At 42.2% G+C, this 18836-nt stretch overlaps 1 protein-coding gene across 4 annotated transcripts in view; it reads right to left on the reverse strand.

The window, feature by feature from the left end:
• LOC120726411 (growth factor receptor-bound protein 10-like) overlaps nt 1-10758 on the reverse strand; it is a 50580-nt gene extending 39822 nt beyond the window's left edge. The window contains exons 1-3 of one of the 4 annotated variants that reach the window (XM_040019966.1): nt 10633-10758; nt 8163-8268; nt 996-1089 (exon numbers count right to left, since the gene is read on the reverse strand). In XM_040019966.1, the coding sequence (XP_039875900.1) occupies nt 996-1089; nt 8163-8213 (145 nt within the window). In that variant the 5' untranslated portion in view covers nt 8214-8268; nt 10633-10758. The other 3 variants (XM_040019967.1, XM_040019968.1, XM_040019969.1) reach the window with 3 other exon arrangements.
• Nucleotides 10759-18836: the final 8078 nt, after the last annotated feature.

Genomic DNA, 18836 nt, shown 5'->3' on the forward strand with positions numbered 1-18836 from the left:
CAGAAACTAGAAGCATAATTTCAATGGTTCCTTGTGGAGACTTGTTCCTTGTTGGTTTGTTGAGTTACTATAAAAAGTTGTGCACAGACTGAGAGATTCTTGCATCTATTGTGCCAATGCATTTACATTTGCATGATCTTGACCCCATATTTAGTTGTAGCAGTTACACTTTACAAGCTATCACTAACAACAAGAAAAGATTCTGCAAGTGCTGTTTTACTGTCTAGTGTGTGATAGTGGCAAACGGCTGATCACTCCAGTGGCGTCACTGCCTGAATAGAGTATGAACCTGCTGACCTCCTACTATCTACAACCCTGACCCACAGACCTATGGCTTACTTTCTATGAACTCCCTTCTGCCCTGAACTGTTTGACCTATAGACCTATGTAAGCACCCATTCACTTATTGTGAAACCATGTTTACAATACACGAGCATGACCAACAAGCAGCAGAAGTGAAGCCAGTCCAATAAATCACCAAACCAAAAGAAAAAAAAAGCTAATCCACAGGATAACCACTAGCCAAGAATTCCCAAGATTTTCCTGGAAGTGTGAATGAAATTCTGGAAATATAATGGGGGCAGATTTAATACTGAGGCACTGTGGGGAAGGGAAGGGTTCAAAATAGTGCCGAGCAGCGGTAGAGGGAGGGGAGAGTTTAAAATTTGTCAATAACCTCTCCATCTGGAGAGCATAGCATGTAGTGATGGAGGGAGACAGTGTCCTAGATGGAGATGGAGATAGAGCAGGAGGGGGGGATTTCTAGGAAGACAGGAAGAGTGTTAAGAGGCCGATAAATTGGTTTTGATCCCATAAAGAAAGGTATGAAGAAAGGAAATGACAAAAGAAATATAGATGGAAGGATTTCATTAATCACTCAGGACATACCAGAAAAGACCAATGGTAATAACCAGTTATTATAATCCAACCTAAATGTTCCAATTTTTTTTAATAAATCCAACATAGGTTCAAGAAGGAGAAGAGAGAAGAGTTACCATGGTGATGTGGCAAATTCTGACTGGCTGAGCGCTGAAAGCCAGGAACAATAAGCTCGTCAGGCCTGCGAGTGGAAGTGCGGTCCATCCTTTCCTGTCCCAAAAAAAAAGTAAAGGACATAAAAAAACATAAAAAAAAGAACAATTTTGAGCACGTGGTTAAAAAAAGCCTCATGCAATGCGTTTAAGATGTCAGATATGTTAGTAAAACGAGAAGACAGCGTGTCATTTTCACAGAGTTCAAATGGTCGGGCAAAGGGTGGGTTCAGGCCTCTGCTGTCGAGGAATGCCAAGTCAGGCATTCAGAGCCCGGTGACACTTTGTCACTGTGGCTTTCTGACCCCTCTGACCTTTCCTTTATGCACACTCTCTCCCTGTATCAGGTATACTGAGCTTTATTTTAAACTTGTGAAACTCACTAATTAACTAAACCTCAATGTATTTCATGAAAAAAAAAAGATTATCAATCAATTCAATAATTTTTAGAAAAAAAAAAATCCGCCCAAAAAAACCCACCAGTCCCAGTCCCAATTTCACACGTCTGAAGATACATACACACATCCTGCCAAGTTCTTCACACATTGTCTAATTTGAAGCAGCCTCAAGGCAAGAAAGCTGCAGAGGAGAAAGAGAGGGAAAAAAGCCAATGAAATTTTCAATCTTCTCTTTTCCAGGAAAAAGAAGAACGCGGAAGCGTTGCTTCCAGGAACTGCTCGTGGCCAGAGGTCTCAGTCCGCATGCATGCACATACACACACACTCGCAGCTCCCCTCGGTGCTTCGAAAACATCCATAAATGCCCAGAGTAAGATTTATAGCTCTGAGAAGCAGCATCAGCCAAAAGCTTTCCAAGGAAGGCAACTTGGCTGCAGGGCCTGTGGGCTGAAAGAGAAAGTCTGCAGGCCAGGCTATAGCTAAGACTGAGGCACAATAACTTACAAGCTGCTAAACACCCATAAATATATACACACATATATATCAAATATATACATACTGCACAACACCAGGCATTACTCCAAATCTACAGAAAGTGAGACTTTTACCAAATTAGCTGAGATGACCTTTTATTTGCATCTTAACTACTAGCAGATCTACTTGTGGCTCTTTCTTTAAAACCTTCCAAAACAAATAGTCTAGTGGTAAGCTAGGCTATGTTAGCACAACGAGAGTAAAACCTTCCATGAGTATGTGGATATCCACCTCAATTTTTATATATATCTTAAGAAAACATTATGAAAATATTATTTAATATCCTTTAAATACACCGGTAGGTAAGTTTTCAGCCAGACCACCTCTTTAATCCAGTGCTCAGTGTTTGTGCTAAGCTAAGTGCTAGCTGTAACCCCTTTTAATGGACCTAATCTTAATTTTCACACCAAACCCTGAACACAAAAGCAAATCAGGGATGCTACTCCTTTAAGACAGATGGAAAAACTTTATCACCACACCTATAAAGACAGAATATCTCCATAAACAGCAAAACCTGATACCTAAAGCTAAAATGAAAAGCTGGAAAAAGTACGCAGAGAATTTATAAGTGAATGTTTTTAATCTGATGATATCAAGTGATCAAGTGATTTACTCACTGCAATCATACTAATCAATCTTCTCTCGGCACTGTTCAGAGTCTGGGCTTTCCCAGGCACAAGGGTATACACTGTTTGGAATTGGAGGCAGGACGATGTTCCAGGTCTTTAAAGAGCTATCAGTAGCAGCAGTGTTAACATATAGCTACAAGCAAACGTAGGGAAAATTACCCTTTCCTTTGCAGCGCTCTTGCAGTAAAAGGGTCAGCTTTAATGGCCACATTCCCCATAAAAAACTCACCATGAACTCTAAATCGAGTAGTGATGCTACATCAGCCGTCACCTGGGTGGTTATATGAGTAGAAAAAGCCAATTTTGAAAGACATGAACCCGTTTCTTAGAAAGAGGCACTGATTTCCCGCTAAAATCATTTACCAGATGTGGACTGTTTTGCACAATAGTTATAGCAAACAAAACAGCATTCTTCATATAACTAGTCTTAAGGGCATACTGAGTGGCACAGTACATGAAGGGAGGCTTTCTTCTTGTAGTTTTACGGCTTGTGAGTCATTCCTGCAGTCGTGTGTTTTCTGTTTCACAACACACAGCATCGTTTAACAAATCTCATTTACACTGAATTACTTTGAATGTTCATCTTAGTATTTTTCCATAGAAGTTTATTACAGTTACAGAGCCTTTTTAGCATTGTGGCTTTGCATTTATGGGCAAGCATAAGTCTGATCAGGGGGCACGGAGGACCAAAGGTTATTAATACAGTACTGTGCAAAAGTCTTGAGTCAGTATTTGGTGTAACTGCTTTCCTTCTTCAACACAGTCTGAACCCTCTTAGGAAAGCTTTCTTGTCTTCTTTAACTAGTCTTCAGGAATAGTTCTTCATGAAGGACATTTAAATCTTTCCTTTAGATCTTGCCTGCCTTTTGTTCTGTTTTCTGTCCAGATGAGCCGACACTGCTTCAGTAATGTTGAGATTTGGGCTAGTCCATGACTGATACTGGTCCTCTGTGTGTGTGTTTTTTCTATCCCGGTATGCTTTTACTACATTAGCAGTGTGTTTGGGATCATTGTCTTTTTGAAAAATAAAGCTGCTGACAGATGGTTTTGCATATTACCTTTCTGCGTTTATAATTGCACTAATTTGGCTAACATCCTCAACACAGCTGACTGAAATGCAGCCCCCAATTCATTACTGTGCCTCCACCGTGTTTAACACATAGCTTTTCTCCCCACTGATAGCCACCAAGATAATTTCTGATGAGATTTTGGTGAACAGCTGCTACGTTGTCTGAGTGAGATACCTTTTTATGTTTGAATGACACATATAAAATAATCTGAAATGGAATGAAAATTAATGAAAAAGCAGCCAATGTCCAAAGAAAACTTTGAAAGCCTAGAGAACTGCTCAAAACCTTTTTAACATCCATCCATCTTCATCCGCTTTATCCGAGGCCGGGTCGCGGGGGCAGCAGCCTAAGCAAAGAGGCCCAGACCTCCCTCTCCCCAGCCAACTCCTCCAGCTTATCCGGGGGAACACCAAGACGTTCCCAGGCCAGCCGAGAGATATAATCTCTCCAGCGTGTCCTGGGTCTGCCCCGGGGCCTCCTCCCGGTGGGACATGCCTGGAACACCTCACCCAGGAGGCGCCCAGGAGGCATCCTTGTCAGATGCCCGAACCACCTCAGCTGGCTCCTTTCGATGTGGAGCAGCAGCAGCTCTACTCTGAGCCCCTCCCGGATGGCCGAACTTCTCACCCTATCTCTAAGGGAGAGGCCAGCCACCCTTCGGAGGAACCTTATTTCTGCCGCTTGTATCCACGATCTCGTTCTTTCGGTCACTACCCACAGCTCGTGGCCATAGGTGAGGGTAGGGACGTAGATCGACCGGTAAATTGAGAGCTTCGCTTTTACACTCAGCTCCCTCTTTACCACGACGGACCGGTGCAGCGTCTGCATTACTGCAGCTGCAGCCCCAATCCGTCTGTCGATCTCCAGCTCCCTTCTCCCATCACTCACGAACAAGACCCCGAGATACTTGAACTCCTCCACTTGGGGCAGGAACTCATCCCCTTTTTAACATATTAAAAGAAAATCTGTCTCATTGGAAGCAAAATATAAAGAAATGAATGGCGTCAGATGCTTATTCACAGCACTGTAACTCTCATCATGACCCTAAAATGACTGGCTTGCCCAAAGCAACCACAACAACACAGCACTGTGTAATATGGAAGTAAACACTGAAGCCACTGTGGACAATGTTCATCTTTGTTTTATGTGCAGTAGAAGCACATCATTTTGTTTTTTTGTGGGGCAATACCTGAATTTCTGTGTGTGTATCCAGAGCCTAAGACTAGAAGTTGACTTTAGTTCTTAACGGAAAATTATAATTTCTTAATTGTGCCACTATAAATACTTCCGGTCTACTGATGGGAAGCTTTTGTATCTTTGACAAAGCATACAATCTCATCCGACTTAGCCAAAATACTTCTAGATGCATTAACAAAAATCTGTGCTAAAACCATCTTTGAAAGATTTGCTACGTTGGAGGTAGCGGTGTTGGCTGCACATTCTTTTTCTCAAAACGATGCTTTGATTCTCCGTCTCGCTGTCGCATTACGCTGATTTCCAGAATGTCTCAGGGCCAGAAACTAGCATTAAATATTGAAAAGCAGTTTTCCAAGATTTGAGTGATTTCTTGTCCTGGGTTTTGGAGCATTAAAGCTATATCTCACTGAACGAATGCTGTGGCTCTACAGTTTCCATCAGCTTGACATACTGGGGTTGCTTTTGGACAGGCATCCTGTAACTTCTCTTGACATCGCCTTCATAAATAGCGAGCTCCCCTTTCACTCCATTGCCCAAAGCACTGACATCAAGGCACTTCAACAAAGTGCTTTAAAGGCTGCGCTTCCTCGAAAGCACAAACACAACTGAGCGTGCCCGTCACCATGCTCGCACATAACCACTTACCTGACGTCTGAGAATATAGAGACACAAACTGTCAGGCAGAACAGACATGTTTAGGAACAAATGGTATCAATGCTGACGCTGAAGGAGAGGAGCAGAGGTTAAACGCTTCATTCTTTCCGCTCTTAGCAGTTAAAGTCATAACTCAGCAGAGCTTTGAGACTGTGGACAGTGGTCTCTTGGTCTGTGGAGAGCATGTGCGTGCACATTTACAAATACATCCATAAGAAAAAAAGGGAAAGCAAGGGTCGCCGCCCGCTTAATCTGAGACCTCCCTGGCACAGGTCCAACGCTCTCAGTAAGAGTGCGAGACACAGGAACACACATAAGACTTTGCTGCCCAAATTCCCAAACATGACCACCATTATGTATAGTGTTATGTAAATACAAAGAAAAGGGGCTTATTTGCTCCTTATCTCTAAACACTGAGCATAAAGTCATTGCCGCGCAGAGACTCCATGTGTGCCATGCTGTTTCATGACAACTGGCAAGCTTTACATGAGCAACATACACACAGACCAACACAAACAGCAATGTTGTAACCCACTTCTCTCCATCAAACTATCAAACTTTGGTTTTTCTCTGCTACATACAGGGTGGAGGAATGTTGTTTTTCGATGGGGATTCAATTCACTATTCACTGCAGCCTTACTGGGGCAAAACTCTTTCCTGGAAGCTAACGTGAACCAGTCCAACTTAATGTCAGCTCAGCAGGGGCTCAGCAGTCCCACAGTTTGGGTGAGCAGGATTTTTGTCCCTCCACTAAGAGAAAAAAAAGACAGCGGAGACTACATCACCTCCATCATTCCATGGGTCCCAGCAAGACATCATACCATCAATCCAGTGCTTTTAGGCCTGTCACACAACAAAGCCCAAACGTGTTATTGTTGTTTGCTTAGCACTCTATTTATAGACCTCCATGAAGCTCTTTAGCCAAATTCTTTAGGTTACTGGAGGGTTGGAAAGGAGAAAATCCAAGCTGAGAAACAAAGGGCTCATTCTGCAGGAGTTGGACAGTGGAACCAGGTCTGTCGTGTTGCACCAATGCCATATTTCACCAAACTAAGCTGGGATTCACTCACTTTGAGGCAAGCAAACTTTAGCCCACAGCTAAACTTAAACCTTGGTCTTGCCTCATAATCAATATTTCGGTGGTTTCATCTCTTAATGTTTATCTTGGTTATCCAGTTGACATATTCAGTACAGCAGCTGGTTTCCACAAAAAAAGCTCTGCTCATCGTTACTGCTAAGCACTCAGCACCAGAGTGCATTCAAAGGTGGCTAGCTTACTAGGAAGTCGGAGAACTGAACAACTGCAATTATTCTTGGAGCAGCAACACAAATTTCACTGCAAACTTTGTGCTGCTGCAGCTGGGCTGAAGACACCAGTGCATGATCATGTTGGTTTTTACGGCCATTTTAATAGTCAGAGATTATACAGAGGGCGCTATTACAACAATTTGAAAACATGAGACGTGGGAAATACTTGGTGAAAAAACCCCACTTGGCAATGTTTTTTTTTTTCCGGCTTTGACTTCTCCTCCTATAACAGCGCTGATGTGGCAGTATTGTCTTAGTGGCGACACTTATTGTATCGCAGCAGCGACCAACACTGTTGCCAACTCCTCAGTAAGGAAAATCGCTATTGGTTGTCCTAAAAATCGCTAGAAGTCGCTAAATGACGTCATTGCCTAATTTGCATAATTGGTCATGCTAATCTAATATTAACCTATGTTGTTGGAGAGAGAAATAACATCGTGGAAGAGGCATAAAGTGAGTAAAAAACGTCCTAAATGCATTTAGAGTTTATTTAGAACTACAAATTAAATTTCTTTTAGCAATTATTGTTTTTTTTTTAATGTCACAATTCCAACCCTGCTCCTTTACCTGGGCTTGGACCGGCAAAAGTGACCCGAAATAGGCACTCTGGTGGAGTTACTTTGTGTGTGTGTGTTTATAAGTAATTTTAAACCTTATAAATATAGCGACAAAGTCGCTAAGTTGGCAACACTGGCGACCAAGGCCTTAAAAACAGGAATAAATATAAGTGACTGTTAGGTGATGTTGCCTAGTGGACAAAGCGACCAACCAACATTAGCTACCAACCAACGCGAGCCACCAACCAACGCTAGCTACCAATCAATGCTAGCTACCAACCAACATTAGCTACCAACCAACGTTAGCTACCAACCAACGCTAGCTACCAACCAACATTAGCTACCAACCAATGCTAGCTACCAACCAATGCTAGCTACCAACCAACATTAGCTACCAACCAACGCTAGCCACCAACCAGTGCGCTAGGTAAGCAATGTCCCCTAGTGCACACTGCATGAAACAACCAACGTAACTGGTATACCGAGGCCTTTAGTGTTAGCATGCACACAGGACAGCACCATCTTCTAAAAGCATGGTGGTAAATGTGCACCATGTCAAACAGGCAAACTCATAAAAGTAAAATAAAATAATTTTTGTTCGGTCCAAGATTATACCAAAATTTGTCTAAAATTACACAAAAATTAAGAATTCTTCATCAACCAGCAAGTGTCACTTAGTCCTAAAGTTGATTCTCTGTTACGTGAAAACTAACTCCAGTTTAACATTACTTTTATTCACGTTCTACCAACAAACCCACATATAGCTGGCACATTAAATGTTTACCTGGTAGTTCGAATGACGTAAGAAGTAGTCAGGGCATCCCGCTAATGCCATGATGTTCCTTCAGCGTTCCCTCTGCAGGGAATAACCCTCTGGTCTCACCAGCACTCTGCACAAAAAAGAAACAGACTGAATGAAGAACAGCACTAAAATCACAGAGAAAAAGTCATTAAGAAAAAAAACACAGGGTTAAAATGAAGTTTTAATTAACAAATCTCACTAACTACTAAAGGTGGATCTGGGATTTTGTGCTATACATTACACAACAACTTTGCACAACTGGTATCAATTTTCTAAAGACAAAAGTCCTGCACCTCCTTCTCACCTAAACAGCAAAGCTTGTCTGTGCGACTTAGTGTGCATGCACGGTTGAACATGTGCACACACAGTGTAAACACAGTCATTGTATACAATACACACACAGTTCCTTCACAAAGCCAGTGGCTTAGAACTAAATAAGAATTTCTCCTCTCCGAGTGAGCAACACATGACCACTCTCCACCACCTGTGTGTGTGTGTGTGTCGTCTAGGAGTCGTCTATTTCCACTGCATTATCTGCTGTGAGTAAGCAGCAGGAAGTTGCTTGCATGTGTGTGTTTGGAAAGAGGACTCGCAAGCACAGACACACACACACAAAAATCCATCTCAAGCTGTTCAGCACTTAGTCTTCTGTTTATTTGTCTGCAGCATTTAGAAAGAAAAAAACTCTTACTTGCATTTACATACCAAAAACTCCTTGCAGTCACATTCATATGAAGATAAACAGGCTCATTATAAGCCCCGTGTAATGTCACTTTGGAATCAGATTTCTGTCTTAAACTTGTTTCATCGTCTTAGCTCGCGATTCCCATCCTCGCCTGCTGGTGGAAGTCCCAGATCACTGTTCAAATCTAATTGCTGATCCTCTTTAACTCCTATCTGCCTGTCCAATTTCACGGAGAGCTGCAATAACATATTAGAGATGTCCAGCTCACAGACTGGATTCATCTGTGAGCTCGAGGAAAAATAATAAGCTTCTTCAAAGAGAGAAATGATGTTATGCAGCCCACATACACATTTTTTAGGGAACTGCTGCAACTGATACTGCTTCCAACAAAGGTTCAGCAAACCCAATCTGCTGAAAACACACACACACACACACACACACACAGAGCTGCCTCTCTCTCTCTCACTAAATAGCTCCTCTCACTCTTTGACGATTCCTCTTCACTTTCTCTCCCAGCATGTCTCCATTGTACAGGTCATTATATAACAGATATCAGATGGTTCAAACAATATCCTCCTCCTCCTCTCCTCCCTCTCTCTTCACCCCACTAATTACTGTTTCCACTGGGGCTCTGCTATCTTTAGGTTTGCTCTTCTGTCAGAGGCATACGTTGCAGTGCAGCCTCTGCGTTCCTGATAACTGAACACTTTTTTTTCTTAATATATTACATGTTATTGCACAGGCTGTTCGCAGCAACCAAAGTCCTGGCCAAAAGGGCAAGTGCCGCCGTCGTACGTGCAAATTAATAAGCCTGAAAGTGCCAAAGTCAGAGCTCTGTGTGCTTGACATTTCCTGACATTTGTGATTCCTCCTGTGGAGAGAGGGAACAATTCAGCTTCGCTGGTCATATGGGGAGATCTGGAGAAATTAAACAGGGCAGGGAGCAACTTAATAATGCCACACGTGTGTGAGTGTGTTTAACACGCCCACTACTACTACCTCATCTTTCCAAGTGCATAAGGATTCAGATTTTTAGCTACACTCACGGTCTGTTGTCTTATGAAGAGCACACACTCACAAAACTCCTTAATATTACCTGAGACCCAAACAGACATGAAGTCTACTTTGTGCATAAGATAAGACGGAAGGAAGTTTAACAGCATACAAAGATTAAACCTACATTAAGGCACAGCTTGGAGCTTTATGACAGCCCATTAACACACACACACCTAGCTTATGCTCTCTGGGGAAGCAGTTCCCTACCATGCTGATGCTTCAGATAACTCTTGTCCCAGTTCAAAATCGGAATTAGTGGAAGAGGGAGGAGATACAATAGCTTTAGGCACTGATGGAGTATCTGAGTCTGACTGTGTTATGAGGTGATATGACAGCTGTGAGCTGAAAGATTGAATCCCCTCCTTCACTATCACCACTACAGCCAATGCGTGTTTCTAATATTAAAAAATAAACATATGACAACTTTACAGTCATCTCCATAAAAGCGAAGAATCTGATCACTTAGAGTAGCGTGGCAAATTTAAAGAGTTACATAATGACTTTGCATCTCACAGCACAGCAATAACTGTCATTAAATACCTTTTTTCTACCAATAAGGTAGCTCATAAATTGAGTTTACATAATCTCTAAAGCTCCTTTGCGTCCCGGCGCATGACCAGTAAGTATGTATAGACCGGCTGATACTGAGTTTAACGATATGCAGTCCTGATGAGAGATAATAGTTCCCAAACAAGTATGCAAAGCGCTTACGGTAATAAAAAGGCAAAATCGTGTCCAGGACGGAGAAGCACCCGGTGCGCTCCGGCTATCCTCGTCTGGATGTCCGCACAAACTGCTTTCCCCCCCTTACCTCCACCCCCCAGGCTCCACTCTGTTGTCTTCACCTTGTTCCCCCCTCCCCACCCCACCCCGAGGTGCTTTCCTTGCACACGTACAACGCTCACACACGTAACGCTCGCTCACCCGCGCTCGCACACATGCAAACACACGCATGCATGCACCGCTCACTCCGCACTTTTCGACCAGCTGACTCCTCTCGCTCTCTCTCACATGCACGCAGACACACGCCAGCGAAGGACAGCCTCCTCCTCCTTCTCTCTCCCCGCCCTGTTCACTAGAACACACTGCAAAAAGTACCCCTTTTTTCCTTTATTGGCTCTTCGGAAAACTCGACATGTCTGTAAAAGGGGACTATTTTTGCAGTGTGTTCAAGACCTGGCTGTAACCCTCCGAGCAGAAGGAGGACTTCAATGTATGAGCCAGTGGCAGCCCCAGAAAAAAATTACATATGGTGGAAACGGCATATGAAAAATGGAGTCACCATGAAGTTTTTTTGTTGTTTGCTTTTTTTTTAAGCAACATACAGTGTTGTGCAAAAGCCTGGAGCCTCCTCCTATCTCTCTATATTTTGTTTGGAAAATGGGAAATAAGTGAAGTGTTTATTGAAACTTGCAAACATGCATGAAATAAAGTATATGAAGGCAAAAATAGAGTTTGTGCAGTTCTAACGAGCTTGAAAGTTCATATTTAACCACCTGTGCAATCTGGTTGTTAAGTCTGACGTCACTAGCCGTGTCTGGGCCTAAACTCCGCTGCAGGTCCATATATCAAACGATCACTATGGCATTACTGAGAGTTGAAAAACTGTCTAAAGTCTTTCATCTTTAATAAAATGATCAGCGTTCTGCTCTACTTGGTGTAACAATTGAGTTTAACATCAAGGCATCCATGAAAACGGAATTTATGACATTTAACGGCGTTAGAAGTTAGCAGGGAGTTAGCTCGCTAGCTTCTATCTAAATACAATATAGCATGTCCTGACTGCGGGGTTTTGGAAACAAATTCAAACATACAGCTCTGCTATCACTTCCAACATAAATGAAGACAGAAAACTAAACAGCAGTGACGTTTGTAGGGTTACTGAAGTTTGGCTAGCTGGTATATAATGATGTGCTACGTGACCGCTAGCGACACAGCATAATATAAACAAGCTAACTTTTTTTCCACTCGATAAAAGTTAACGTGAGGGTTCTCGGTGGTCAGGAACAAATGTAATCGCATGGCAGGATGCTGTAAAAGGACCAAACTTCAGCCAGGAGAACAATTGAGATAATCCATCCACAATACGAGGTTAGTCATTCATATACTGCTGCATGGGCTGGGCTGTAGTTACATCCTAAGGTTTTAAAAACTGAGCTTAAATAAATGATTAGCGGTAATGAAAGCCGAGGGAGGTCAACAGTGATCACTGACTGTTTTAGGAGCTTTTTGAGATTAAATAGAAGAAAATACAAGACATTAAACATGTTAACAACACAAAAGCCATATTAAACGCAGACTACTTTAGGCCCGGAAGTAGGATTCGTCACGTCATCACTTAACAACCGGATAGGGAAGGGTCTCTAGCAAAGTAGAAGCTCTGTTAAACAGCATGCAAGAGTTAGCATGACAAATATTACCTTAAACCTTATTGACAGGTAAGCACGGAAAAAGGGGACAGATAAGCATTCTGCATCTAAATCAAATCACACTGAGCTGTTTCCAAGGCTGTACACTGTTAGTGTTGCTTGGGGTCATATCTTACATGGGAAATGGCGCACATTTGACAGCCTGGGCTCCCCTCTTGGCAACGGCAATGGACACGCTGATGGACGAGCTCAGACTCTCTTTGGACTATATCTGAAGAGCACATGGTCTGTACTGACAGAGCAGGTTGAGGGGAAGCTGGAGAGGCAGAGGTACGCTTTGGAAAGAAGAGCGGAGCAATGAAATTCAGCAGATCCAAGGTAGAATACGTTTGTGAATGAGAGAGAGAGGACGGTGGAAGGGTTAGGATGCAAGGAGCAGAGGTGGTGAAGGAAAGAGTTTAAATGCTTGTCTTTCACTGTGCAGTGAAATGGACAAAGCCTAAAAGATGTGAAGAAGAGAGTGAGGGCAGGGTGGTGTGGTGGGAGAAGAATGTCATGGACTGATTTGGGTCAGAACGGTAGCATCAAAAGTGGAAAATAAGGATTACAGTATGAGACTAGCAACACTAGATTGCCAAAAGTACTCACTTGTCTGCCTTCACACGCATATGAACTTGAGTGACATTACACTCTTAATCCATAGTGTTCAATATAATGTTGGTCCACCTTTTGCAGCTATAACTTTATTATTATTATTATAATAACAGCTTTAACTCTTCTGGGAAGGCTTTCCACAACGTTTAGGCGTTTATGGGAATTTTTGACCATTTTTCAGAAGCACATCTATGAGGTCAGACGCTGACATTGGGTGAGAAGGCCTGGCCCAGAGTCTCCAGACTAATTCCTCCCAAAGGGGTTCTGTCTGGTACAGAATAGTCAAGTTCCTCCTATCTCGCTCATTAATGTCTTTATGGACCTTGCTTTGTGCACTGGTCCACAATCATGTTGGAACAGGAAGGGGCCATCCCCAAATTGTGCCCACAAAGTTGGAAGCATGAAATTGTCCAAAATGTCTTGGTGTGCTGAAGTTCCTTCTTCCTTCTTGTACTTGGTGAGGTAAGGCTTGGATGCAGCTGCTCGGCCTGGTTGACAGATCCTTCACTAGGGACACCACCTTTCTGGAAACTCTGTACATAAAGCTAAACAAGGAGGTCAGTAATAATAAGACATCTATCCATTCATTCTCTTCCACTTATCCTCATCAAGGTCATGGTGGGGCTGGAGTATGCGGTGTTAAGCTGCCGTGGTCATTCTTCTTTGAGTACATCCCATCAGTGCAGTGGTGCATTTACTCTGTGAGGAGGCTGAATTCACTTGAGATTTGCACGCTGTTTTGCCAGCCTTCAGATGATGTGCTTGAGAAGAGAGCAACTGATGAGGAACTACTGGCTAATAAGGTTGTAGGTATAGGTCTATTTTATACTTAACAATACATTAATGATTAAATGAGTCACCTATCACCTGTTTTAATTTTCAATACAAAGACAGCTGTCTGCCTGCTAGCTTTCACATCTCAAACTGCAGCTTGTTTAACTTCTCCAGTTCTTTTCCCATTCAGTCTCAAGGCTTAAACAGTCAGCATCATCAATATTTGGCTTAAGTGAGTGAGTAATAACCCATATCCCAAACCAACAGAGCTTGAAATAAGTCACAGCAGTGGTAGCTGCAATTACACAGCTCTCAGCAATACTAGCAACAACTTCTTTTACAGGCATTAGATTGTCTGTGCTGTGCTAGATTATCTTCAACACCTCCTTTTATTTGCATCTATCAGCCAGTAGCCATTTGCAAGCTCAGGTTTCACCCACTTATAGGTTAACTAAGCCCTCCACTTTATCTACTGTCAGACTGAGGACACATGTTGGGGGTTGACAGCAGATAACAAGGAGGCTTGGAGAAGTAGGTTCGGCAAGGAGAAGGACACTTTATTTGGATGACGATAACCCTTATTCCATTACAGCATTCATTTGTTTCAAGGTCAGACATTTCTGGACGCTTAAGGTGACGCTGCCTCTGCCAGTATGACAGCTGAACTTCTGACCGTAGAAATAAGCTTTTCTGTAGCTCCAAGCAGACATCCCTCTGTGTAGGCTGTGTAAGCCTGCAAAATCTCAAACATGAGCCTGTATGTGCATGAGCCCGATGCCACGTGTATTTTGGATGTCCATGAACTTTTCAGAGGAAACTGGGCTCTGTAAATAGGTCAAAGGTAAAAGCTAGTTACAGATTGTGGGCTCCATGTAGGGCTTTGTTTACAAAACCCACATTAGAAGATAGAGTGGAAAAACATATGGAGTATCAAACCACCTCACCATCACATGGGAGTGCTTATACCCAGAACTTGGCAGAACTGATCTGACATCTGAGGCAGTTCTGTAGCAGTTGTAGTCATTAATATAAAGACTCCAGTTCTTATCAGATTGAAGATTTCAAGCAGTGTGTTGTGGTCTTTGGGCTGGTGTTTACAGCAGCCAGAGCAGAGTATCAAAAATAGTACACAATCAGAGCTCAAAATAGTACACAGCACAATAAGAAACCTCAGCCCAGTGAGTCTAAAAGCGACAATTTTGACACAAACTGTAAGATGCAAAAATAAATAAATAAAAGACAAAAAGAAGTCTCACCCACCTGCTGTGAAGGGCGTCTGTTTGCAAGAGGAAGCCAATCGGGAGAGAGTTGGTTTAAAAGGATGGGAAAGAAGATAAAATGGTATGTTTCAGACAGAGGATCAACTTATTAACTGGGAATCATGCAAAGCTGCTCTAGCAGAGTCCAGGAAAAGAAATGTGGGACAGGAAATCACTGCTGAGACTACAAAACATTAGCTTAATGGATGCACCAAGCCTCCAGTTGTGCACATCCCCTGATGCTAGTAGTTATTCGACAGCAGAACTGTGGAAGAGGTGATTGGCTAGGGAAAAAAGCCCAGACAGTTGGAGCTCTGGTTAACTCTGCTCTTCAAAGGTTACTAAAGTCAATCCTCAAACACTCCCAACCATTTGTTGAATGCCTGTCCTTCACCAGGTTTTTACAGGAAGTCAAAAATGATGAGTATTACTTCCTCAGGTCCAAAGGGTATTATTCAAAGACTTGAGCCATCGAACATTCAACATAACAGTATAGTTGTCATTTATTCATAATCTGCATACAATTTTAGTGAATTCTGAATGTTTCAAGTTTCTTTAAATTAATGGCAGCGTTTGTTTTCCCTGCAACATCTCTTGTTTCTAACGGGCTATATAGGAAAGCATCTGGAAACTGTAAAAAGACAAAACACAAAGAACAAGGATTTGTTCAGTTTTTAATCATTTCCCCCTTTCTTTACTAATAGGTACAGTGCGACTGTAGAAATCAGAGCCCAATTGAAACCAGAGACCCAGAGCCACTTCAAAGTAAAGTGCCTTCTAGGAACGCTTTAAAGGTCTGGCTTGGTCCAATGACCAGTTGGTCCCTCCGCTCTGTTTGTTTGCATTCATTGGCTAAATGCAGCAGCGTTACGCAATGGACAATGGCAGCAGAAGCAGCTTGACGCTTCCCACTGAAATGGGTCAGCCGCACAAACACATGGACGTGCACAGTGTTTTGAAAACACAGGAGAAGCGTGGCTGTTACATCAAAATTCCTCTGACCCTTGTTGGGAAACAGCCTTCCCAGATGTGGTGGAATCTGAGTCTCTCAGGGACATGGGAGGTCAGTTCAGAAAACGCACACACACCACTGTGGGCTTAATTGTCTCCAGTTGTAAGTTCAGTGTGCAGCATGTTAACACGTGACGTCTGACAGCCTAAAGTAACTTCAAAGCACTATCCTGGTCTGGGTGTGAACGGGAGACTTACGTGTAAAACGGGTGGGATGCCATGAATGGTTACGTCACAGACTCGACCTATCGTGCCACGAGAGTCTTGAAACCTGTGAAAGCTCCACAAAGTTCACAAAACTGAATCCGATCACATGGATTTAGGTCAGAGCATGCCGGTGTTAGTGTGTGTCCTTTCTTGCAGGGTACAGCGTGTGCACTCACAGCATGTTTTGCAGGTGATTCATTGTGTAAGTTTGTGTTTGTGGGTGTGTCCGTGTGGACAACTTGACTGTGGTTGGGTGGTCTAGGAGCTGTTGTTGACAGCCTGCTGGTTTTTTAATTGATATTCACCTCTGAGCTGGAATGCCACTGCTTCTCCAAACATAATAGAGCACAGAGGTTTCGGTTTGGTGCAGAGAGGTGGAAATGGTGGCCAAGAAAGCAAAGACCTACATAAAATAATGCACAAGAGATGATTAGTTCTTTCTAGGAATAGCAGTGCGGTCCACCCCTCCAACACTTTGGACCAGATGGAAAAAGCTCAGCAGTACTGGATGATTTGGCCTGTGCTACGCCAATGTTCACAGTGATCTTATTGTAAATTTTGAAAATTTGCTGGATTTTCCCAACTTCTGCTTCAGAGATTTTTATACTGCTATAATTTCTATTAGACATCAAGAAAGGGAGATTTGCTTTTCACAAATTTGAATAGTACTCCTGGGCCATCACTAAAGGTTATATAAGAAAACATATGTGACACAAGCAATAAACTGAGATTTTTCCAGTCGGTGTGTCAGTGGTGGTCTTTTAACCCATTTCACAAAACTCAACAAATTGTAGTTAGAGAGAAGACAATGAAAGAGTCATTCACTATGCCAGGAAGCTGGAATTAGCTCTCTGATAGCAACTGTAAGCTTTTTCTTGAATTAGCAAAATGGGGGCTAAATACATAAGGAGCAATCAAAATTTATGGAACTCTACTGCTGAAAATCAAGCACCACCCCTTATTTGCATTTGGCCCCTATCACCTTCAAGCCTGGCTATTTGGCCGAGACAGAGAGCAAATATGTCAAAGTCTCTGGCTATGGCCCTGACACCAAACAGTAGTCTTCAGTGTAAAAATTCCCCCCTTGGTGTAAGACTGCCTTTACAGCATTCTACCATAATGTCCTGATACGTTCCGAGACCATTTCATCCAACTGACCTACACCAGCCTCATTCATTAGAACTGGCACCCTGTGACTTCATCCTCTTCCCAAACTGAAATTCAAGCTGAAAAGTTGCCATCTTTAAATTTTTGAAGCGATCAGTGGTGCACTGAAAAGTGCAAGTGCAAGTTGTCTGAACAGAACACCCAAAAAAGTGAAATTTGAACAAACACATTCGTTAAATTTATTCTTGTTGCGATGATGTGATACAGTCTAGCAAAAGTGTGGTCAGTTGCCTGGACTCACAAGATTACAATGTAACAAAAATTCTGTATTAGGCTTTGTAATCATAGCTTTCCTTGTTGTTTGAAGTATGCAGTAACAGCTCGGTGGTGCGGCGGTTAGCAGTGTTGCCTCAAAGTAAAAAGGTGGACTCAAATCTCTCTGGGTATTCCTGCTTCCACCCACAGTTCAAAGACATGCAAGTGTGGTTAGATTAATTGATGATTCTAAATTGCCTATGAATGTGTTAATTAGACTCTAGACTTTGTTGAATGCACCAAAGAACAACTCTTTAAATGAACTTAAAACAATCATGGAATGGATTTCCACATAATAAATGAGGTTCTATTTGCATTAAGTACTTTTGTTGGACTAACGTAATTTGCACGAGTTGAATTAACTCAATTAAATTAAGTTGGACTCACCTGCAGTAAATAAGTTGATTCATATGATGAAACTGAACTAAACTGAAAATATGATGGCATCACACAGCCACAGCACTTATACGTTTTAAAGACTATTAGAGTTTTATTGGCGATGTTGGTGAATCATTGTGAGGGAATACTTTTTTGGCACACTTTAGGCCCTTTTGTACCAACTGAGCATGTTGCTGACAATTTCCATTTAATGTTCAGAAGAACGTTTCCAGCACCTTGTTGAATTAAAGCTTAAAGTAGCTCTTAAAGCAGTTCTGCAGCTATTTCACTGTTTAGTGTGTGAATATTTAGTTTCAGCAGGTTTCTGAATAAGTTGAATAATTCCTGACCGTGTTATGGTTAAAAGCCTTCAACAAAACTCTCCCTGTAGCTATGTTAGCATGAAAACATTACCACATATTAATTTCCACTCAAATAAAACTTTAGACATTTTCCATAAAATGTATTCCATAAAATTTCCCAAACATGAGATGCAGAATCTCACTGCTTTCCAACACATATCTGGCACATTTCTCTGGGCTTCACTGTTGTTTTAAAACTAACCCTGGTTGTTGATATCATTTCAAGCCTCATTAATCCCCCAAAACCTTTATAATCATTAAATCTATTAGTTACAAAATAATTTTTTTCAGACTTTTCTCCTCCTTGTGGGATTGGGATATAATCAGGCATCTACATTACAAACTTAAATCTTATTAAGAGCTTGGAACACCGTGCTTGGATTCAGAGATTTGGAGTTCGTCTTGATGTCGATAAGCCCACAACACGCACACACAGACATTCACAGACAAGTACATTTTAATTGTTTTATTAACAGTAA

Source organism: Simochromis diagramma, unplaced genomic scaffold (assembly GCF_900408965.1).
Source record: "Simochromis diagramma unplaced genomic scaffold, fSimDia1.1 OVJJ01000753.1, whole genome shotgun sequence".
In the NCBI taxonomy this organism is placed as follows: domain Eukaryota; kingdom Metazoa; phylum Chordata; class Actinopteri; order Cichliformes; family Cichlidae; genus Simochromis; species Simochromis diagramma.